A 24,233-nucleotide genomic window follows, 5' to 3' on the forward strand; every position below is an offset into this window, starting at 1 on the left:
CTTATGTCCACACGACAACGCAGATATCCGGAACGAAAACGCAACTTTTTAAAAACGCTGGGCGAGGTGTTTCTGCAGACTAATAGAATGGACCGTCACTATATTCCAGTTTACAGCACTGACACTCGACATTGGCATTTTTTAGATTAGGTTTAAAATGGGCTATTTCCGGCGCCACACTGGTTGGGAAATACTGAGATAAGTCAGTAAGTCAAACTTTATTTATAGAATTGTTGAAAATTCCGTTTTGCTATGTTATGGTAGCCAGGCACCAGTACTCTCCACAGGCTGCTCTGCCATCAGACAAGCAGGTCAGTGAGAGCCGGGATTTAGGCGACGCCCCTGACTAGTTGTTAGGGGGCATAGGCCAACCACAGTGCCTTGTGTGTTCTCTTGTGGTGTAGGGCGGCCTGACTGCCAGCTTTGTTTCAGCGATCTTGTTTTAAACCAATATTAATATTAATCCATATATATGGCGCTTCGGATTATAAGGCGCAGTAAAGGGTTATGGAAAAATGATAGGCTTTTAGGTGCGCCTTATAGTGCAGAAAATACTGCAATTTGTTCTTGCAGACAACAGAGGAATCTGGACATCTTTCTGGAAATTGTGTACTTTTTGTACTTTTATTTAGAAACTTTTCCAACTTTTAGTGGGTACAAGGAAATGACCATCACCATGGTAATAGTGTGAATTCCCCAACACCCACCATATCCAAGACATGACAGCCGGATGAACAAGTTTTCTTTTCCTGTCTGGAACCGTCCATATTTGTGGAACACGAGGCCGCCTGCGGTATCACTGATCTTCTCCACTTTCTTTCAGTGTCTCTTGGAAGCGCTTTCCATTATGCATTTTATGGTTTATACAGAAACACAAAAATAATGGGCTAAATTACAAATAGTACATGGCTAAATAGTCTGTTCATGTTTCATGGTTCATCTGTCCCACCGTGAAAACCCCAAACTTTTATTCAATCCGTTCAACCAGACTGAAATTGCTCTACAATGGAGAGTCCTCCAATTTCTTCAGAAACAGACCTGGTCAGTCTCTCTCTCCTTGTCTTCCTCCTCAGTTCATCTGCAGTCCTTCATCCCACCACAATTAAACAGAAACAGGACAGTTCTGAGTGAGTGCATGTCTGTTCTTTTCAAAAATGTTCCTTTCCTCTGCAGAGCCCGTTCGTGTTTTTTTCTTCTTTTAATTTGCCGTGTGGTGGATTGATCATGAGAGCAGATGTGACAGGGCAGTACAGGACAGGGCGGTGTAAATTGGAAGAGGATGTGTTGGATCGGTAGACGGTCGGGCTAGAGGCCGATGGACTGAAGAGTTTGTCTCTCTGTGCTGTTGAGGTGACCTGAGAACATGCTGTAACACGGTTGCTGGGAAAATTGTGTCAAGAAGTCTGTCAGATACGCCTGGAACAAAGAATCAGACATACAGTCCAGGTGTACAGTCCAGTTACCCGTGTTAGGTATTATTACAGTATGCTACAAAGATGACACTGGTGACTAATATAGGGTTTAGTGTGTACCTGCATGTCAATCAGGTAGATGGGATCCTTCAGAGCATCTGGATCATCTTCCTCATCATCCTCATAATAATCGTCATCTGTAAGATAAGATATACCAGAATGAAACCAAGCAGAAGCAAAGAGCCACATTTAACACGGCAAGCTTGAATGATGCTTGTACCGTATTTGTTGGATGCAATCAGATCAGACAGCAGCTGCCCTGCAAGGCCTTCATCCACCTCATCATCATCATCATCTTCCGCCTCCTCCACCTCATTGTCCTCCCACATTCCAGTGGAATCTGAGACAAACAACAGCTGATGACAGAACTGTCTGTTGTCGTTTTTCATCCGTGGATAAAAAACTGAACTGTTTCCTCCCATTGATTTACCAGAGACACGAGGCCCCAAACAAGTCCCCCCACCTCATCCCCAGCAGTGATCAAGTCCCTCAGAAGTAATTCATCCCCATCAGTGAAACTCACCTTGGCTCCAGTCACCGGCATTTGCCCTGCTGGCATTTATCTCCACCACCGTTGACAGCTCATTGATGATCAGTTTAAAGATCTTTACTAACAAAGGAATGTTGGTCCACCTCTCCGGGTCTGTAGAGGAGAGGCAGATACAGAGCTAACTGTAAGCAGCACGCACTCCTATGATCACTGCTTGATACAACTGCAGGGAAGGTTGGTCCAAACTCAAGCTGTAGGTTAAAAACACATTTACTGCAAGGTCACAATTCTAGATTCTATCTCTAGATGTTTGCTTCCTACTCTTGGCAGATTTGGAGCGTGTGCGGATGCCGTCTTCAGGGCCGTAGAGCTCTTCGCCCTTCACCATGATATCCTGGAGGCGTTTGTCGTCAGTGTTGAGCCCGTGCTGCAGCAGCTTGCAGAGAGCCACCGTGCTGCAGAATAAAAGCAGAGATAATGAAAATACGAGATCAGTGGTGAGGGTAGAGCAAGCAGTTCAAGATTCATTAGCGGAGATTCTATCCCACATTCAATTCCTGTCGTGAGCAAAAGCTTTAAATATACTACCTATACTGGAAGAAGAAACTATGAGTAACAGCTATGGTTGAGCCGAGTACTCATGTCAGTCAAGTATCCGGTACGGATGCAGTCTAATAATAAATGATCTGCAGTGGTTTTATGTAAAATGCGAACATCAACAGACAAACCTTTTTTTTCTTAAATTGATAATCAACATCTCTGTAAATTAAATTATTCTAAGAAAAAATTATATTAACTCAATTCAAGTGACTGCACTGATGAGGTCTATTTTGAAATATAGCGACTTACAATCAGTGCATTCAACGTAGGAGAAATACTGATTATTTCCAATAAAACAGTGAACAAGTCAATCAAATAATAATTATTACAATAATGAGAATTAGTGGTTGGAGACTGCTGATTTAAAGGTAACGGGAGACAATGACACCTGAAGTGTTTTCTGCACGTACGGTCTACTCCGCAGTTCGGTTTTCTTTACGGTTGCAAAATCCTGCTTTACAAAGACAGGAGGTTGTAAGTGGGAGCAGGATTTTCAATACTTTTGGGTGATCTCAGGATAATCTACCGTGACTTTAATCTAGGACACTGGCGCAGTTGTGGGTGCTTAATTTAAGGGTAACGGCTGGTAACCTGTCACATGACAGAGACCTGTCAAGCGGGACAGACACATGCATTCGTCTGTGCATCATTCCGCACAGACGTAACTTTTCAAAATAAAACATCTTTAGACTGGTAATCAATTAAAAAAAAAAAAAAAGTTAAACATTCTGTCCCGCCCAGTGGTTGGGGACTACTGACATAGTAGCTCTCAGTTTGACACTTTCTCACGTTAGATCAAATTAGTAATTTCTGTACTGTACGGATATTGTAACCATTACTCTGTCTTACTGCGGCCATTACTCTGTCTTACTGCGGCTATCCTTCACCGTCAGCATGTGCGCGCACACACACACACACACACACACACTGTCTCCATCTCTCTCTCTCTCGCTCTAAATATTTTTAAAAAGTTAAAAAGAAAAAGAAAAAAAATAGAAAGTTGTGTTGAGTATGACAATTCTTGTTCATGCAAACTTTGTACAGTAGTTCATAATTTTCTATTGCATAATGCACTATTCAATATTGTACTTATGAGTTCATAAAAAACGAAATAGTTCCTTTGCTATTGTGATCAAAAGCATCAAATCAATTCTGAGGCTGTTCCGTAAATATTCTTTTATACACTTCAGAATATTCATCCTCTGAGTTCATAAAAAACTTGTCCATAAAAAAATAGTTCACTTTTGTGATGGAAAACATTGATTTGAATCCCAATTTTGTAAACAGTTTCAAAATTAACGATAAACCAACTTCTGATCAATTCATATCAATTTGACTTTAAATAATGTACCGATGTAGGCCCCACCCATTTCAGGTCAAACTACACACACTTCCGGTTTAAGTACCGCCCATTCCGAGTACAGATACAGATAATTTAGATGGTTGACCAGATACAGATAGTGGTGTACTCGCTAATCCCTAGTTAAAACGGAATATTAAATAGTCTTCTTTTATTAATTAAATACTGTTCAATCGATCGGTAGTCCAGTTGGAGGGGAGGTGCAGCTATTTGCTGCTGCATTGTGTGTCCTAAACAATTTTAATTGTTTTTTAATGTCAGCCTGCTAATTTACTGGCAAATGTGATGCTGTTTTACACGTAGAACTGACTTTAACATCGGTGTCTCACCGTTGTGAATATCACCACACGTTGCTGCCAGACAGAATACACAAGCCTAAACTGCGCCCCTCCGCCGCCACCCCAGAGCTATCAACTACATTTGCAAATCAATTGCAGCACACCAGGCACCTTTGTCCAGGAGTGACTCTGCTCTTCAAATTTCAGAAAAGGCTGGAAGTTCAGCTTTGAGGGTCTTTCATTCACCTTTATGCCAGTTTCTCTGTGTGTTTCCGCAGACTAATAGAATGGACCGTCAGTAGATGCCAGATTACAGCACAATGGCATTTTTTAGACCAATTAAGTTTAAAGTGGGTTATTTCCGGCACCACAGTAGTCTGGAAATACTGAGATCAGTCAGTCAGTCAAACTTTATAAATAGAATTGTTGAAAATTCCCTATGTTTTGCAACGTTATCTTAGCCTGTCACCGATGCTCTCCGCAGGCTGCTCTGCCGTCAGACAGAGCAGCTTTGGCGACACCCCTTGACTACTGTTGTTAGGGGATGAAGGCCTGAGTACCTTGTGAGGGTGCCCCTGGTGGGGTAGTGTAGCATGACTGCCGGCTTTTTTTGTGCGATTGTTTTTAACCAATACTAATATTAATATTAATCAATATATAAGGCACAATGGATTATAAGGCACACTAAGGGATTATGAGAAAATTATAGGCTTTTAGGTGCGCCTTATAGTGCGGAAAATACTGTAAACTATCTGACCATGAAGCCAAGTGTAAAAAAGGGTCATGTTTCCATATAAATGGAGCTGCCTTGGCAGAGGACCGTTCTCCCCAAGTATCTTTTACTGATTGCATTGTTTCACAAGTGTGAGAGGATAACTTGAAGATAATCTAGGTGCTATCTGACCTGACTTTACCCTCGTACTGTCCATAGAATAGGTGCTGCCGGCTCATCCACTCTGTCATGACAAACTCCAGTGCAGGCTTCCCGGTTGGGCCCGGCAGACTGCACAGGAACTCCAGGAGAGGCTCCAGCTGGGAGTGGACCAGGTGGGCAAACACCATAATCAGTGACTACAGACAGAGGAAGAGAGAAAGGCAAAGGCAATGACAACCAGTTACGAAGTATAAGTTACTGCACAATCAGCGGATGTAGCTTATGAATGAAGACCAGCACCGTCAGCATGTTCCCTTTACCTGCATGACACTCAGTGTCTCCGCCTGCTGCATTTTGCTCAGGATTGCTCGGAGGATCTGGTCTAGCTGCTCCCCGAGTTCTGTTCCTGCCCGGGAGATGAGTGTGGACACCAGCCTGCCCACAAAGGCAGCCGTGAACTCCGAGGTCCGGGGGTCCAGAAGCTGGTTGACCACCTGCATGACGTACCAGAGGCCGCTATTGCCCTGCTCGTCCCTCCACTGAGCGATCTGCTCCAGCGTCACGGAGACGTAGGCCCGCAGACACTCCCCTCCATTCTGGAGACAAAAGGGAAAAGAGGAGAGCAGCATCACAGATCTGATCAGATCACTGGAAAACAAATTTTTACTGAAGTGTCCATCACTTTGAAATCATTGGTCACCTGCATTATAGTGTTGTCATCCGTGCGTATGGTGCACTGTGCTACCACAGGAAATGCTTGGCACACCAGCATCTCTGACAGAGGGGGTTTGGTGTTTCGGACGACTGTGGTCAGGATGTCAATGGATGTCTGGTTAAAAACAGAAGAAGAACGGTCAGATTTTCTTCAAAACCTTGCGTTTTTCATTCTTTTATGTTTATGTAACATATATATGTATAACTCATATGATTAATTATGGACAGGTAAAGTATCCATGTCCTCTTTTCCTTTCGGCTTTTCCCTTCAGGGGTCGCCACAGCGAATCAGTTGCCTCCATCTAACCCTGTCTTCTGCATCCTGTTCTCTCACACCAACTACCTTCATGTCATCTTTCACTACATCCATAAATCTCCTCTTTGGTCTTCCTCTAAGCCTCCTGACTGCCTGATATTCAATATCTCTCCTCTGGGCATGTCCAAACCATCTCAATCTGGCCTCTCTGACTTTATCTCCAAAACCTCTAATATGTGCTGTCCCTCTGATGTACTCATTCCTGATCCTATCCAACGTGGTCACTCCCAAAGAAAACCTCAGCATCTTCATCTCTGCTACCTCCAGCTCGGTCTCCCTGAATTTCCCTTGGGATCATTGAAGTATATATCTGTCTTTTCCTCAGTGAAACTGTCTCTAGACCAAACAACATCGCTGGTCTCACCACAGTTTTGTACACCTCTCCTTTCATTTTAGCTGAAATTCTTTTATCACACCTGACACTTTTCTCCACCCGTTCCATCCTGCCTGAACACGCTTCTTCACCTCTTTTCCACACTCTCCGTTGCTCTTGACTGTTGACCCTGGTACTTAAAATCATCCACCTTCTTGATCTCTTCCCCCTGCAACCTCACTCCTCCACTTGGGTCCCTCTCATTCACACACATGTACTCTGTCTTACTGCGGCTATCCTTCATTCCTCTCCTTTCCAGGAAAAACCTCCACTTCTCTAGCTTCTCCTCCGCCTGTTCCCTGCAGATCACAATGTCATCTGCAAACATCAAAATCCATGGAGATTCCTATCTAACCTCATCTGTCAGCCTGTCCAACACCATAGTGAACAGGAAGGGGCTCAGAGCTGATACCTGGTGTAGCCCCACTTCCATCTTGAACTCCTCTGTCACACTTACAGCACACCGCTCTAACATACTTCTCTGCCACTCCAGACTCCCTCATACAATACCACAGTTCCTCTCTAGGCACCCTGTCATAAGCTTTCTCCAGATCTACAAAGACACAATGCAGCTCCTACTGGCCTTCTCTGTACTTCTCTATCAACATCATCAAAGCAAAGACTGTATCTGTAGTACTTTTTTGGCAAGAAACCATACTGCTGTTGAGCTTCCACTACTCTTTCTTATAACTTCATTGCATGGCTCATCAGCTTTATTCCTCTGTAGTTGCCACAACTCTACACATCTCCCTTATTCTTAAAAATGGGCAAACTTCTCTATTCCTGAGGCATCTTCTCACTAAGATCCTGTTGAACAACCCAGTCAGAAACTACTGCCACCTCTCCTAGACACTTCCATACCTCCACAGGTATACCATCACGACCGACTGCCTTTCCACTCTTCATCCTCTTCAATGCCCTCCTCACTTCATCCTGACTAATCTTTGCTACTTCCTGGTCCACAACAGCCACCTCTTCTAGTCTTTGTTCTTTCTCATTTTCCACGTTCATCAACTCTTCAAAGTACTCTTTCCATCTTCCCACCTGTCAATACACTTCCATCTCTATCCTTAATCACCCTAACCTGCTGCACGTCCTGCCCATCTCTGTCTCGCCAACCTGCATAGATCAGTCTCCCCCTCCTTACTGTCCAATCTAGCATATAAGCCATCATAAGCCCCTTGTTTGGCCTTTGCCACCTCTACTTTCACCTTATGCTGCATCTCCCTGTACTCATATCTACTCTCCTCAGTCCTCTCAGTGACCCACTTCTTAGCTAACTCTTTCTCTGTATACACTCTTGTATTTCCTAATTCCACCACCAAGTCTCCTTATCTACTTTCCTTCCAGATGACACACCAAGTACTATACCTATCTCCCTGATCACATTAGCTGTAGATGTCCAGTCATCTGGAAGCACCGCCTGACCATCCAGTGCCTGTCTAAACTGTTAACATGTTGCTCCCCTACTCGGTGCTTTACGGTAAATGAGGTGGGGGGGCTTTACACACGAGAACGCGGGAGTCATGGCGGACCTATGTTGCTCACGTCAAGAGTGAATTAAGTTCTGAAGAAATATAAACGTCCTGTTTATCAAGTCTAACATTAACTCCATTCTTAAAGTCATGCAACACTCTTCCTTTTTCAGCTTCCACCCTTTCGTCCTCTACTCTGCCTTTGCCCTCTTCATTTTCCACACCACTGCAGTCATCCTACATACCACCATCCTATACCGTTTGGCTACATTCTCAACTAACACTACTTTGCAGTCACTGATCTCCTTCAGATTACACCGTCTACATAAGATGTAGTCTACCTGTGTGCTCCTACCTCCACTCTTAAAGGTCACCCTATGTTCCAGACTCTTCTGGACGAAAGTACAGTATTTTCAGCACTATAAAGGCACACTTAAAAGCCTATAATTTTCTCATAAACCCGCAGTGCGCCTTATAATCCGATGCGGCTTATATATGGATTAATATTCATATTAATATTGGTTAAATACAAGATCAATAAAAAAGCCGGCAGTCTGGCCGGCAGTCATGCCGCACTACGCCACCAGGGCAGGGGGGCGCATTTAGGCTTATGTATTCTGTCTGGCAGCGACATGCCGTGAAATTCATGGCGTCGAGACACCGACGTTAAAGTCAGTTCTTAGTAAAACGGAGCATTATTTGCCAGTAAATTAGCAGCCTGACATTAAAAACTAGAGCATCAGAGCGTAAATATCTACTTCGAACTTCAGATCAGGAAATAATCCACCCTGTTCGAACAGAGTGGTCCACTCGTAATGAATTTAACCAGTTTTTAATGTCAGGTTTTTTAATATGGCGTATTTTGCCAGACAGAGTGGCAAATACGCCTTTGTCTGGCTGATAGAACTGACTTTACATCGGTGCCTCACCTCCGTGAACCTCACTACACATCAGTGAGCGCTATAGAAATAAAATGTAATTTGAATATGTTTTGAGATAATTTTGTCCTACAGTATTTTGTAGTACTTTTATCAGTAAATCTCAACAGCTAAGAAAAAACCCCAAGCGTGTTGACTTCTTTCTAAGGCCCCGTCCGCACGATGACGGATTTTTTGAAAGCGCAACTTTTCTGTTGCGTTTACGCCTCCCGTCCACACGACAATGCAGATACCCGGAACGAAAACGCAACTTTTTAAAAACGCTGGACAAGGTGGATTCTTTAAAAAAACACTGTTGTGTGGACGGCCTATATGCGACTTTTTAAAAACGCTGACGTCTTGCCTGCAACGAAAACCGCTGTGATGTCATATTTATGGGCCTGTGTGTTGTGACAACAAAACACGGAGGATTCCTATTGGATAAAATTTGACTCAATACTGCCACCACATGGTTTGGCATGCTTATAGCAGTCTTCGAAAACGCACTGTTGCGTTTACGTGTGGACGGAGATTTTTTTAAAGACGCTGTCGTGTGGACGCAAATCGTTTTCAATGCGTTTTTTTAAAAAAAACTGTCATCGTGTGGATGGGGCCTTGAAGTCACAGAGGTCCGGTTATAAAAATTTCCTCTTAGTCAAAGGTCCGAACCCAAGTCCAGTTTGTGTCTTGTAGTCACATATCGGTGTCCACATTATCATTTATTATCAATTTTCAATGCAGGATATGTTTAACTGAGTACACAGCTAGCTCTTTTACCATACATAAAAGCAGCCCAGGCAAATGCATTTCAAACGTTTGTTAAATTGAAAAACACACAAACCTCAGATTAAAAATAAAGTGCAAAAAGAGCTGAATAATATTTTTTCTCGTAAATTAGAGACATCCCAGCTTGAAGAACTGAAGACCTACACTTCAAGTAAAAAAACATTAACATGTTCAGCATGAATAAAAACTGTCTCTTTCAGGGGAAAAATGCAAACAGAACTTTCTCCATGAGAGAAAGGGGCATGTGGCCTGCCAGTAATTTACGTGTACACAAGTAACCTTGTGGTGGTCACCTTGTGGTGGTCTCTCATCTGTGTTGAAATAGACCACTGGACGTTGTCAGCATGTGTTTTATTGCTGGTGTTTTATTGCTGGTATAGTGGTGTTACACTCAGAAAGAGCTCCTTATCCTTGTGAATCAACCTGACAAACACTAGCTACAACTCATCAATGGCAACAGATATGCATGGTGCTCTCTGAATAGCTGCATCAAGATGTTGTGGTGGAAAGTTTTTAATACACTAAAATAATATAGTAAAACAATATCATCTAAGTGAACCAAAGATCTGGATTGTTGTGTGTGTCATATTATTCAGCGCTTGTGAAGGTGGCCCCAGGATGTCTCGAGGTCATGAAGACGCTGCATGAAAATAATTCCTGTTAGACCATATTTGGAAATACTTGCATGACTGTGGGTATCCTTGAAGAAGTTAGACACTGACAGAAGTAGCTAGCCAGATCATTTCATACACTGTACCTGAAATTAGAATGTATGTTTCTGCACAGGGTCATCCAGAGAATGTCTGCAGCAGATCCTCACAGGGTTCACGTGACTGATTATATTATGTCATCAAATAGTTTTGTGAAACTGTCAACTTGATATTTTTGGTAACGTCTGGAGGTCACGACGTTCCAACTGAGAGCCCGTAAAGAACTGGTTGAAAGCAGATGAGCTGAGGTTAATACCTCCCCCTAGTCACACCTTTAGGGTATAAAAAGAGATGTGATCCATTTTTTAGTTTGTACTTGAAGTTTTTCCTGTACCCAGAGTACTCTGCAACAACACACCGGAGGACTTTTTCATCGTCTCCAGAGCTCTCATCATGCTTAGATAAGTATTTTTTTAACTTGTCTGTTTGTTGAACCTGTCTGTCTGTCAATATCATTGATGATATTATTGGACTCATACTCAACCTATTGATATTATTGTACTGCTACTCAACCTATACATGATTTGAATGGACAAATAAATATCTTGTATTTTACACTGTCTCCTGTCCTTAAGAAAAACGAAACCCCCACCACAATGTTAATATTTCTGATTTACTGGTTGCTGTTGAAGCTGACATTAGGAGTTTTTCCACACGTCTCATCTTTGTTTTCCCTCAAACAATGTGTCAACAACAGCTTTTAAGCACTTATTCACAACTATGCCATCACTAAAAGATGTTTTACGTTGCCCCAAAATCCACAATGCCTTTAGTGAACATTCGTTTGCATTTTTCTCGGTTACTTTGCCCTCAGCATGGACTTCAGGTGAAAATTCTGCGCAAAAGCTCGGTGCTTTGTTTCGTGGTGGCGTTTTTCATTTTTAATTAATTAGTGCCACGTGTTCAGACTATATGAGGTAAAATGGTTTTGAACTGCCTGACGGAAAAATAAACAAATTTCGTCCATAAACTGTGAACCAGCAGTTTTCCACATTAACCTCCCTTTGTTTGGAGCTATGCTGTCCTCACCGTCTCCCCTCCTCTTTGCTCCTGTCGCGGTAAACTCAAAGCGGTAGCGGCAGCGAGCCGTCTCACTGCCGCTACTGCTCTGCGCTGACAGAGCAGGTAAACAAACGATCTGATTGGCTTAACTGAGTGGCGCTATTACCATATTAACTGGAGCAGCAGCGCCCACCATCTGTAGCCACGACGGTCAGTAAAAATGCGCCCAGTGTTCTCGTTTGCGTGCGTCCTTGCATCTTTCACACACAACTTTTGACGGGGACGCACGATCGTCATAGAGCATGCGTCCCACGGACGCAAGCTTTAAATGCTGACAAAAAAAAAAGTCGATGACACCGATATAATATTGGGAAAAATGCAGGTCCATTCAACAAAAGATATTCACAATTTATCAATTTCTCCACTTTAATTTCGAACCCGGAAATTGCCATTCTGTCTCGCGGTATTCAGCCCCATTAAAATCGACTTGCATCAAGAGTAACGGCAACACGACGTCTGCTCATTTTGCATGCAGCAGTGAGAAAGCTTTGAATAAATGTTATATTATCACCATGCCTCCGATAAAAAACAAATGACAATCAGTTCTTTTGTGGACAAATATCAATCATAAATTTATGAAGACAAAGTGAGATCTTTCTGTGGACAGTAAGAATTAAGAGGCAGAAGATAAACGTCATGCTGGGATGCACAAATTTTTGTTGCAGCGCATCCCAAGGATGCAATACTTTCTTGAGGTAAAATGAACTCTGTGCGCCAAGAAAATCTACTCGTGAATTTATCATGGAGTGGTCACGGGTCCGGACAGAACCCTCAAGCGGTCCGGATCCGGACCACGGTCCGCCTTTTGGTGGCCCCTTGCTCTAGCTAGTGGACCGATAGTTTTTTAAATCTATTTCAATTTTTTTCATTATATGTGACTTATAATCCGGTGCGCTTGACTGAGTTGTTCAACAGGATCTTAGATAGTGAGAAGATGCCTGAGGAATGGAGGAGAAGTGTGCTGGTGCCCATTTTTAAGAACAAGAGAGATGTGCAGAGTTGTGGCAAATATAGAGGAATAAAGCTGATGAGCCATACAATGAAGTTATGGGAAAGAGTAGTGGAAACTAATCTAAGGGCAGAAGTGAGCATTTGTGAGCAGCAGTATGGTTTCATGCCAAAAAAAGAGTAATACAGATGCAGTATTTGCGTTGAGGATGTTGATAGAAAAGTACAGAGAAGGCCAGAGGGAGCTGCATTGTGTTTTTGTAGATCTGGAGAAAGCTTATTGACAGGGTGCCCAGAGAGGAACTGTGGTATTGTATGAGGAAGTCTGGAGTGGCAGATAAGTATGTTAGAGCGGTGCAGGACATGTACTGTAAGACAGTGGTGAGGTGTGCTGTAGGTGTGACAGAGGAGTTCAAGGCGGAAGTGGGACTACACCAGGGATCAGCTCTGAGCCCCTTCTTGTTCGCTATGGTGTTGGACAGGCTGACAGATGAGGTTAGACAGGAATCTACATGGACTTTGATGTTTGCAGATGACATTGTGATCTGCAGTGAAAGCAGGGAACAGGTGGAGGAGAAGCTAGAGAAGTGGAGGTTTTTCCTTGAAAGGAGAGGAATGAAGGATAGCCGCAGTAAGACAGAGTACATGTGTGTGAATGAGAGGGACCCAAGTGGAGGAGTGAGGTTACAGGAAGAAGAGATCAAGAAGGTGGATGATTTTAAGTACCAGGGTCAACAGTGAAGAGCAACGGAGAGTGTGGAAAAGAGGTGAAGAAGCGTGTTCAGGCAGGATGGAACGGGTGGAGGAAAGTGTCAGGTGTGATGTGTGATAGAAGAGCTTCAGCTAAAATGAAAGGAAAGGTGTACAAAACTGTGGTGAGACCAGCGATGTTGTTTGGTCTAGAGACAGTGTCACTGAGGAAAAGACATGAGACCGAGCTGGAGGTAGCAGAGATGAAAATGCTGAGGTTCTCTTTGAGAGTGACCACGTTGGATAGGATCAGGAATGAGTACATCAGAGGGACAGCACATGTTAGAGGTTTTGGAGATAAAGTCAGAGAGGCCAGATTGAGATGGTTTGGACATGCCCAAAGGAGAGATAGTGAATATATTCCTGCCAGGCAGGAGGCCTACAGGAAGACCAGAGGAGGTTTGTGGATGTAGTGAAAGAGGACATGAAGGCAGTTGGTGTGAGAGAAGAGGATGCAGAAGACAGGGTTAGATGGAGGCAACTGATTCATTGTGGCGACCCCTGAAGGGAAAAGCCGTTGGAAAAGAAGACGATAATCCGGTGCGCCTCATATATGAAATAAATTATAAAACAAACAATTCATTAAAGGTGCACTTTATAATCCAGTGTGCCTTATAGAGCAGAAAATACTGTATTCACTAAGGCCGTTTCCATCCTTTTTGTAAAGTATCTATGTCCATTGGTTAATAAAAAATGTTGGGGTTTTTTCAGTTCATGATTTCAGTTACTTTAAATGGGGAAAATCTCTTATTTACAAGCTCAGTCATGGAACAGATTAAACTTATATCTCAAGGCATCACTGTATGGCTTGTTGTGCTCCAACAGACTGAGGTTACTGCTGACATGTGATCAGTTGTACAGGAACTTGTTCATTTGCGCCTTGTGTCCAGTCTGCGAAGTGATCTGAACATTTTAAATACAAAGAATCTGCATCCCAATTTGAGATGAACAGTCAGTTCATCCCAAATGGATAACAACACCTCCCCCCTCAACTAAAACCTCGTTTATAACAGATTTCATCCAAATAAACAAGTCAATTCTAAATCTTTCAGGGCTAATGTGCTTCCATGATCCCAACAAATTGGCATAGATGCCTCCACCAGATTAGAGGCGAATGAGGCTTAGTTGCTTGGCAACAGCTGAAAATTAAATTCAGTTGTTTTTGGACTACACTGAACTCTTATTGTTTGGCTAATGAAGCACAGAACCAGATCAACTGGTGTGAGTGGAGACAGAAGTCAACACCATCAGAATACAGAGATCAGCTCGACAGAAGAGGACGGCAGCTGCTGACAAGGAACATCTGCAAATTTAAGTATAACTGGACCATTTTAAGAAGAACGCTGTCACATCAAAATGTTGGGCCATTGTTTCATAGGCTTTATTTTATCTTATGAGTGGCTTTTGAGGCTTCAATATCTGGATGATAGAATGATGGGGTAACTGGTCTATTCTCTGCTGCTCAGGGCGGATCTAACACTTACTGCAACGCCTGTTCTGCTGGAATCTGACTTTCTATACACTCGTATGTCTTTTTGCTGCCTTGTCTACTTACAGCACAAAGTCCAGAGGGAATTTTGTCAGGGGGGGCCTGCATGATGCTGACCAGCGTGGGAATGAGACGCATCTGCATGGGGCCTTGGCAGCCCTCAATCTGAGCCAGCTCCTTAAAGATGTCCTGAGCGAGGGACGCCACTACAGGGTCTGTGACATAAGATAAATCAATCAGTCTTTTATGGAACAAGTAAGAAAAACATGTAATTTTTCAAACAGAAACATGTCAGGAACTTGAAAGTGCCCTCAACCTTTATGAAAGACTAAGAAAATAATGACTAGCTGTGGTTAGCGGAGCTTGACAATACCATTGTTGTATTTAAGGAAGATGGCGATGGTGAGGGGGCATATCTTGTTTTCGGCACTTGTGGTGAAGGCTGGATCCACAGTGCAGACAATGCATAGAGTCTCCATGACCAGGGTGAGCACCTCGGAGCTGAACTGAGCTGCCAGTTGGACCAGTCCCTCCAGGACACTGGGGAGGAACGGCTGGAGAACGTGGGTGCTCTCTGAAAGCTTCAGTTGATCACAATACCTAGAGAGGAACACGGCTAGTTAACTAAAACCAACAGACAAAATGCAGGGCAGTTAGGGTTTAGTGAGGCCAAACTATTTCATGACAGAATGTGCTCAGCTAACTCCGCCAACATGCTGTTAACCTAATATAGTTTCCCAGACAATAGTTCCTACTGCAGTTTCTGGTTTTGCGATACCACTGTTCAAATCTGCCTGTGTTTGGAGGCAGCGTGATGAAAAACAAATGGCGTGCTCACCCCCAGATGGCCCTGACAGCTGAGATACGGACCGAGGGTGGCTGGCTGTCGTGGAGGCCACTGACGGTGGCCTGGAGGAACTGCTGGATGAGCTCGGGGGACATGGCGGCCGTAAAACGGCTGGCCGCCCACAGAGCTCTGCCCAGGAGGAACGGAGACGCTGCTGGGGAAGAGAAAACAAAAAAAGGTAGCAGTGAGTAAAAACGAGAAAAAAAACAGCATGTCCCTTCCCTCACCCACAGTGACATTCAGTTATTGAATTGATTGCAGTAACGTGTTCCTCCTGAGGGTTTGGAAAAGTGTAAAAGGAACTTCAGAGTAATAAAATTTCTTTTAGTAAGGTTGGTTTGGAGTCACCTCCTAAATTGAGATCAGCCAGGATGACGCTGACCAGGAAACCGTGCATGTCAAACTGGATGCGACCGTTTTTCACATTCTCTGTGATGATGGTTTTGACCGAGCCGAGGGCCAACATGCAGGCCTCGTGGATCTTCCACCTGGTAAACAACAATAAATTGACTTTATGAGCACAGGTCTGCTCAGAAGAAGTCAAACACTAGAAGCAGAATAGCAGGTGGTTTTATTAAGGTATCTGTATTAACTGTTTGTCCTTCCTTCTGCAGGACCGTGGCTGAAATTCAACAGAGATCAGTCAGACAGGCGGTTCCTCCTCACCAGTGTTCGTTGCCGCTGTTCTTGGACTGCTCGGCCTCCTGGAGATGTCTGGTCGCCGCTGCCGCTAGAGCTGCCGCGCTCTCATTCTGAAACTCTGCAGCAACAGCCTGTACGCAGAGGTCAAAGCGTATCGTAATTAGACACTGACGATTGACAGAGGCTAACTTTTACACTCCGGACACTTCTGACATGCATGACATGTGACTGCTCAGCCAAGCATCCTCACCATTCAACAAGGTAAATAAAAACTTGATGAGTTAACAACAATTTCCAGGTTTGAATGCTCTCCTCTTTGTCCTTAGCCTGACTCCTAGGTGTGGAGTCAGATTTAAATACATCTTACAATCAGAACTTGTTCTATATCTGGATGATTTTCTAAATGAGACACAAGACAACAGTTTCTGCGACACTGCTTTCTGTCAGTCACTTTATTTACATGAAACAAATGAGTAATAGGAGAAAAATTAAAGTCTTTTGGCATAATTAATATTAACACAGTATTGATTAAAATCTCAACACAAATTAAACTTAAACATTCTTGACCTGAAAAGAACTAATATGATCAGCTGATTAAACCTTAACTTCGCCCAAAAAGGGACTAAAAAACTAACTAAAAATTATAAACTATTAGAGACATTTGACATAAGACAAATAACAAATCACACACATACACACACAAGCTAAAAAATAAACATTAGACCAAACACTACACACCTGTGAGGACCCTCATGGCCCCGTGAACAGCGTTGACATTTCGACTGACCAGCATCTCCATCAGTAAGGTGAAGAGCTGAGGCCAGGCTTCAGGCCAGTCCCAGTGGGCAACATATCAATCAACAGTTCGTACAAAACTCCTGTCGGTGCTAGTTTAACAGTTCAATAATGGCCTTTGGATATAAGGTAATAGTTGTTTTCCCCATCAGCAAGGTTTTGAGTTGAATCCAAGGCCATGTCCACACGTAGCCAGATCTTTTTCGAAAATGCAATTTTTTTCACCCCACATAGAAAAAGATTTGCGTCCACACGACAACGTTTTCGAAAAAATCTCTGTCCACACGTACAGTATCTGCATGAGTGCATTGATCAACACGTTTTTAAGCAGAACTCTGAGAACTACAGGAGAAAGGACCGGGACGTTTGGAAATTCACGCTATTTCTCCTGGAGGATGACCTCCATCAAAGTTCTCCCACCAGCTGGCAGTACATCCCAGTCTGACCCAGAACTGGTGTTGGCATCTTTGGCAAGGAACGTGGATGAATGAATAAATATATAAACTTCATGACTCAAAGAAAGAAACAGACTAACAAATATTTAACTGTCAAGTCTGTTTATCAACGCGTCTTCGACGTGGAGCTGTTACACGTCAGAAAATAGCCAGTTTTAGCTCTGTCCATTCTGTGTGCATATGCAGACACGGGTACACAGACACAGACACACACAGATGTCACAGCAGTTTTTGTCGTAGGGAGACACCCCCTGAAGAGAAAAAGTTGCGGATACAGCATCCACACAACAATGCAGACCCGGCGTCTTAAAAAAATTTCACTTTGGCCAGTGTTTTCAAAAAGTTGTGTTTTCGTCCAGGATATCTGCGTTTTTATGTGGACGGAAGGCAAAATCGCAACAACCATGTGGATGGAGCCTTAATTTGTTCTCACCAGCAGCAGGTCCTGAGCAGAAATCCTGACGGAGTAGGAGAAGGTGTCATCATCCTCATCCTCTACAAACTGCTGCGGGTTAGCTGTCCACACCTTGATCTGCAGAAACAAGAGTCATGACTGACACCAGAGCATCACAAATACACACACAGCTAATGATCCAGATCAGAACCAGTGTTATGAAGGTCACTCCTCACCTGGTCCTCAGTGATCTGCATGTATAGGATGATGTAGTAGATGAGTTCAGGTAATGCTTTCTTCACTGTGCTCTTGAACTTGTTGTTCTCCAGCAGTGTGTGGACAAACTCAAAGATGCTGAACACCAGATTCTCAAAACCCAAAACCTCACCTGCAAAAAAGCAACACAAAAAAAACCCCCCGACAGTAAAAATGTTCAAAGCCTAAAAACAAAGAACACGTACTTGGACTGGTGTGAATTCTGCTGACCGTCAGAGTCTACAGGGTCATCCACCTCCTCTGTGTAGTTGACTTCTGTTCTCACGTAAGTGAACATTCAGTTAAAGAATACCAGACAAAGTTAGAGTCCTAATCTTATATTAAAACAGACAATGTGAGCTACTTTTAAACATGGCTCTAAATATATGTGGAACAACACACGATTGTTGGGATATAAAGCGGCGCTCTCTGTCAGTGTGTTCCAGACAATAGGGAGTATCTGCTGCATAGAGGACACCATTGGTTTGGGGAAGTTCTTCACCAAAGCTGTTACCGCCTGAAGAAAAAAAAAATGAAACTGATTTAATGTTACTTTCAAAATAATTAAGAATCACTTCTTGTTTCTTGAGGGAATAATTACTGCTAGCTGTTACAACTGAGAAACACATCCACTGATTCATCATGCTTTGGTCCACAGACTGTCTCACCTTGAGGACTTCCATCTTGAGGCCGCTGTCGGACGAGGGTCCGTCAGGCATCTGCAGGGCCTGGATGAAGGCTTCTGTGAACTGCTGCACCACGGGGAAGATCAAGGCTTTAGCTGCACCCTGCACACAGAGAGGGATGCGAAACGTGAATGAGATGCTAGAGAACACGAAGAGGCACTGATATCTTGAAACAGTCAATCTGCTGATGGAAGATCTCTGGTTTCATCATACTCACAGTATTCTAAAGCAATGTAAAGTAAGAACAACGGTTAAATGAAAATGAATGAAAATGTATTTTGTGACCATCATGGTTCTGACGTGTGAGAGTCTCACCCTCTCCAGCTCCTCTATAGCACAGATGAGGTTCGCACAGGTGGTGAAGATCTCCACGGCTCTGGATCGGGTGCGAATGCTATAAATCTGTGACATAAACTCGCATTAAAGATGACCCACAATTCACAATTCATGTGGGCCGGTGATATGATCATTTTTACAAAACAGTTATCGACTAAATGCTTATTTCCAATAAAACATTACACAAACGCTGCATATTCCAGTTTAGGTAGGGAATGTAGAAAGAATCAAGTAGAAGATCTGTTAAAGTTAAAATACCTCAGCCATGGTGAAGATCTTGTACATTTCAGGTAAAATGACAGGAGCAACCAGCGGCATCTGTGTGTCCGTCACTTCCCGAGTAAACTCTGGACAACAACCACGTTCAACACAAACAAAAAGAAGTTTCAGTCTGTAACACATACTGTACATGACAAGATTTGAATGAAACTTGCTAGAAGGGATGAGCTTGTATGAACAAATACGAAAAAAAGTTCTGCGTTCTTTGAGTGCTGTCAGTTTATCTTCTTTTAAAAAAAATATTTCAGTAAAACTTCCTTTCGGCTTCTCTTGTTAGGGGTCACCGAGCGAGTCATCATTTCTTCCATTTCAGATGACCGTCATATTTGTTTGGAAAAGTTTTTTACACTGGATGCCCTTCCTGTACAAGTACAGTACAAGTCTCTGTATTTATCTGGGCTTGGGGCCGTGCTACAGTTGACACTGACTTGTGCCCCCCAAGGGCTGCAGATAACGCGGGTTAAACCCGGGGCAGCACACATGTGAGGCACGCACTGTACCACTGAGCTACATCCTAAACACAAACAAAAAAAACCCCTCATGCTTTTTAAAAAGTGATTTTAAGGAAACGGCAGTATGTTTTATATCAAGTATGTGTACAGCTCCAGTGCTCGACTGTGTTCTCAGGATGTCACTACACACCTGTGAGGACCCTCATGGCTCCGTGAACAGCGTTGACATTTCCACTGACCAGCATCTCCATTAGTAAGGTGAAGAGCTGAGGCCAGGCTTCAGGCCAGTCCCAGTGGGCGATAGCTGACACAGCGTACGCAACACTGGAGCGGACCTTGCTGATTGCCTCTCGCAGACCGCTGGGCAACAGCTCCCTGATGGCAGCTTTAGCCTGGAGGGAGATGACAACAAACATCTACAGAGATCAAATTGAGTGTACGGAAAAAGAAAAACACACTGACGACAAAGGAAACATCACCTGATCTGATGTCTCCGGAGTCCGGAACTTCTCTGACTGAGAACACCAGTGAGTCTCCACATACTGCTTCAGAATGACTGATGCTAACTGCAAACAGCGGTAAGAAATTAGATTTATTCTGTTGCAGAAAAGTCACAGAACCAAAAACAGCACAATACAAACAGATTGTAATCACATGTCAGACAAACAGAGGTCTTGGTGTGATGGACCTACTTCCCTCCTTCGCAAATTCTTTTTTTAACACTTACCTGACGAATTGCAAGCGCTCCCTGAGGATCAACCGTGAGTTCTGCCAGGTGAACACCAAACTCTACACAATGAGCATATATTAACAACAAAAAAAGATTTCATTAAATTAAGAATTCCCAGAACACGCACCATACAAATAGTGAATCCTATCAAGTAACACCATGGAGGAAAAAATAGAACTGATGATGGAAGCCAGGATTTGTTGTTTTCAGCCTGATAACCTTTTTTTTATTGTTCAGGTAAGTTTTTTAACAGGTCATACCATCCAAAATCAAGGCTGTAAAGGTGCAACAGCACCGACATTTAAAACACTGAGCATTGAGCGCGCTCCTTAAACCTGGCCTGACAGGCATGCTGGGAGATTGGCATCAGCCTCAGCTCTGACATCACGTGCAAGAAGACAATGTTAGTGCTGACCATCCTGCATAGTGGCTGCCTCAGGGAGAGGCCAGCGGAAAGGATCAGCTTTGCTGCAACACCAGCAAGTGTGCACAATTCACTAGGGGCACGAGGCCCTCAGGACAAAGTGAGGTTAGACGCCCCACCCACCAAACCAACCAACTGTAATGTATAGTTTTAATAAAAGAGATTTGATTCTCAGGGCACCTTACACACTCACAACCCCCCCCCCCCACACACACAGGTCTGATAATGGAAGTAACACGTTTTTGTACCTATAGAATGACAAGAGACAAACTTGTGCTTCTCTCAATGAATCTCCTGTGTCCTGATGATGATGAGGGAAACTGGCAGTCTGATCCATGGGTGACATATTTGCGGGTTAATCTGTTATCAGACAAAAGGCTACAACCGCGGAATTAATTCGTAATTATAGCTACTTTCGAGATCTCTACCGAGGGTTTTGTATGCCACATGCTATCTTTCTGTGTCTAAAGAGTATAATAGCATTTCTTCCGGACAGCCAGCGGTATAGCTGGGTGTACTACTAGAACCGAACCACATCAGAGTTCCGCTGCTTCATTGTAGAGCAACGGTCCCCAACCTTTTTTGCGCCACGGACCGGTTTCATCTAAAACAATATTTTCATGGACCGGTCTTCATTTGCTCGATTATGGTTAATGATGCCAGGACAGCTGTAGTCCAATAATAAATCCTACACAGTGGTTTTATGTAAAATGCAGACATCAACAGACAATAAACCTTTTTTTTATAAATTGATGTCTCCAAACGAAATAATTGTAAGAAATAATTGTATCAAAAACTCGATTCAAGTGACTGCACTGATGAGGTTTATGTTTAAATATAGCGACTTACAATCATTGCATTCAACGTAGAAGAAATACTAATCAGTTCCAATAAAAGTGTGAATAAGTCATTCAAATAATAACAATTACAATAATGAAAATTCGTGGATGGGGACCGCTGATCTGTGGGTAACGGGAGACAATGACACCTGAAGTGTGTCGGGACGTCTGGTCTCCTCCGCAGTTTGGTTTTTCTTTACGGTCATTGCAGAAAATCCCGCCCCACAAAGACAGGAGGTTGGAAATGGAGGCAGGGTTTTCGATACTTTTTGGACGATCTCAGGATAATCTGCATTGACTTTAATCCAGAACACTGGCGAAATAGTGGGCGTTTAATTGTGTGGGCTGGTAACCTGTTACGTGACCGAGACCTGTCAAGCACGACAGACGCATGCATTCGTCTGTGCGTCATTCCGAACAGACCTCACTTTTCAAAATAAAACATCTTTCAGACTCCGAAACAAATAAAACGGATGTAAATTATTTTTTCTTTCTGTGCGGCCCGGTACCAAATGACCCACGGACCGGTGCCAGTCCGCGGATTGGGGACCACTCTTCTAGAGAGTGCGTCTGTGTTTGGTGTGAATAAATGATGGACACGTAAACGCAGCATCACCCTGGTAGAAGACTTCGACTCCCAAGCCTCCACCCTGTTGCTGCTGCCGGGTCCATGAAGCCTACATGTGCTTTACTCCACACATCAGAACTTCCTCACCAGCAGCTAACCTGACTACAGTTGATGTTACATGGTTAGCTGTGACTTATTCAGACTAAGTCCAGGCGACTAACCCATGAAATCAAACACGGAACGTGCGCTTTAATTAAGGAGTTTCATGCTAACGGAGTCGTCCTTAACTTCTGACAAGATGGCCTAGCGTTAGCTAGTGGCGGTCGACACACAGAGTAGACCACCGTTATCAGTGTTAGCTGCTGCTCAGCCTTGCAAATCCAAAGGCAGTCCCGGTAAAAACAGCTGTCCATGTCGTCTCCTCCGCTGGGGAGGCCCGTGGTGTTACCGTGTGAGCCTCCGAGCAGGGGTAGCCGAATGCTAGCGCATCACTCACCCTCTGTCACTTCCAGCACTTTGATCTGTTCCTCTGCGGAGGCGCGCACTTCTTGAACCGGGGACAGGATGGCCGTCAAGGTGTCGATGAGCGCCTCTTTCAGCCCCTGCTGGACTGGCCCCGCCGCCGGACAGGGCCGGACACCACCCACCGCACTCATGCCTGCTGTATTTTCAGCTGCAGCTGCTACAGAGCCAGCGTAGCGCGCTGGGAAGAGCGGAGCAGGGGCCACACGGGTGAAGCGCGCCAATGCATGTAAGCAGGGGGCGGGGCTTCAAGAGGAAGTAGATTCAATGTCCGGTTCGACCCACGTGTTATAGATCGTTTTTTCTGGAGTAACGACTCTGGTTCCCTCTTGTGGTGCGGAGGGGTAGGAGGGGATGGTTCCTTTGACTCCAGGAACTGTCTTTTTTTCTTTTCGGCTTTTCCAGGAACAATAATTATCGTTTTAAAGCTATTATTTTTTACTATCGTCCAACGGAAATTTGAGAGTAAGTAACCCACATGCTTTTTTTTTTTTACAGAGTAACACACTTCACAACTAGGCATTGATTCATCTATAACAGTACAATAATTACCAGTTTGCCCTCCTATCTATCAAATGATTTACCAATAAAATGGTGCATAATGACTGTATTTTGACCCAGTCAGTGGAATAAATCTTGTTATCAGCAAGAGGGTGACGGTTTAAAGCGTGAAAGAGTTGAAACCACTATCTTTTGTGTGGAATAAGCTTTGAATAGAGCATCAAATTCACTTGTATTAACTGAAAAACAAATGTAGTGTATATAAATACACTTCAGATCACAAGTTCCCTGTGGCCACATCAAGCCACGAAACGCACCTTCTTTGACTGATTTAAGTTGTAACAATCAGCACATTTAAGATCTGGAAAAAGCTTATGACAGGGTGCCCAGAGAGGAACTGTGGTATTGTATGAGGAAGTCTGGAGTGGCAGAGAAGTATGTTAGAACGGTGCAGGACATGTATGAGGATTGTAAGACAGTGGTGAGGTGTGCTGTAGGTGTGACAGAGGAGTTTGAGGTGGAGGTGGGACTGCATCAGGGATCAGCTCTGAGCCCCTTCTTGTTCGCTATGGTGATGGATAGGCTGACAGACGAGGTTAGACAGGAATCTCCATGGACTTTGATGTTTGCAGATGACATTGTGATCTGCAGTGAGAGCAGGGAGCAGGTGGAGGAGAAGCTAGAGAAGTGGAGGTTGTCCTGGAAAGGAGAGGAATGAAGGTTGGCCACAGTAAGGCAGAGTACATGTGTGTGAATGAGAGGGACCCAAGTGGAAGAGTGAGGTTACAGGGAGAAGAGATCAAGAAGGTGGAGGATTTTAAGTACTTAAGGTCAACAGTCCAGAGCAATGGAGAGTGTGGAAAAGAGGTGAAGAAGCGTGTACAGGCAAGACTG

The 24,233-nt window shown here is 43.7% G+C and overlaps 1 protein-coding gene across 3 annotated transcripts; it reads right to left on the bottom strand.

The window, feature by feature from the left end:
* Nucleotides 1-601: 601 nt before the first annotated feature.
* On the bottom strand, nucleotides 602-23,087 carry ipo9 (importin 9). Of its 3 annotated transcripts, XM_068315065.1 has the most exons (25): nucleotides 22,813-23,087; nucleotides 20,483-20,544; nucleotides 20,235-20,321; nucleotides 19,946-20,147; nucleotides 19,283-19,371; nucleotides 19,004-19,090; nucleotides 18,671-18,790; nucleotides 18,419-18,519; nucleotides 18,234-18,292; nucleotides 17,984-18,135; nucleotides 17,787-17,885; nucleotides 16,128-16,234; nucleotides 15,810-15,949; nucleotides 15,453-15,615; nucleotides 14,988-15,214; nucleotides 14,681-14,829; nucleotides 5,775-5,903; nucleotides 5,582-5,670; nucleotides 5,395-5,509; nucleotides 5,105-5,271; nucleotides 2,284-2,417; nucleotides 1,996-2,115; nucleotides 1,693-1,812; nucleotides 1,533-1,609; nucleotides 602-1,416 (listed from the first exon to the last, which is right to left on the bottom strand). In XM_068315065.1, exons 1-25 carry the CDS (start codon nucleotides 22,970-22,972, stop codon nucleotides 1,306-1,308), a joined length of 3,066 nt encoding a protein of 1,021 aa, XP_068171166.1. In that variant the 5' UTR covers nucleotides 22,973-23,087; the 3' UTR covers nucleotides 602-1,305. The 3 variants fall into 3 exon arrangements, with proteins under 3 accessions (XP_068171166.1, XP_068171165.1, XP_068171167.1); XM_068315064.1 differs by having other exon boundaries at nucleotides 5,395-5,670; nucleotides 15,453-15,612; XM_068315066.1 differs by having other exon boundaries at nucleotides 5,395-5,670; nucleotides 22,813-23,080.
* Nucleotides 23,088-24,233: the final 1,146 nt, after the last annotated feature.

Source organism: Antennarius striatus, chromosome 5 (genome assembly GCF_040054535.1).
Source record: "Antennarius striatus isolate MH-2024 chromosome 5, ASM4005453v1, whole genome shotgun sequence".
Lineage (NCBI taxonomy): Eukaryota > Metazoa > Chordata > Actinopteri > Lophiiformes > Antennariidae > Antennarius > Antennarius striatus.

Bases quoted from the DNA above. Each gene is read 5' to 3' on its own strand.
- ipo9 (XM_068315066.1), bottom strand. From the start codon at position 22,972: ATGAGTGCGGTGGGTGGTGTCCGGCCCTGTCCGGCGGCGGGGCCAGTC. The intron at 15,616-15,809 runs GTGACTCCAAAC...TCTCTTCCCCAG, and splicing joins GGCTGATCTCAATTTAGGAG to CAGCGTCTCCGTTCCTCCTG. The intron at 5,671-5,774 runs GTGACCAATGAT...TTTTGTCTCCAG, and splicing joins ATGACAACACTATAATGCAG to AATGGAGGGGAGTGTCTGCG.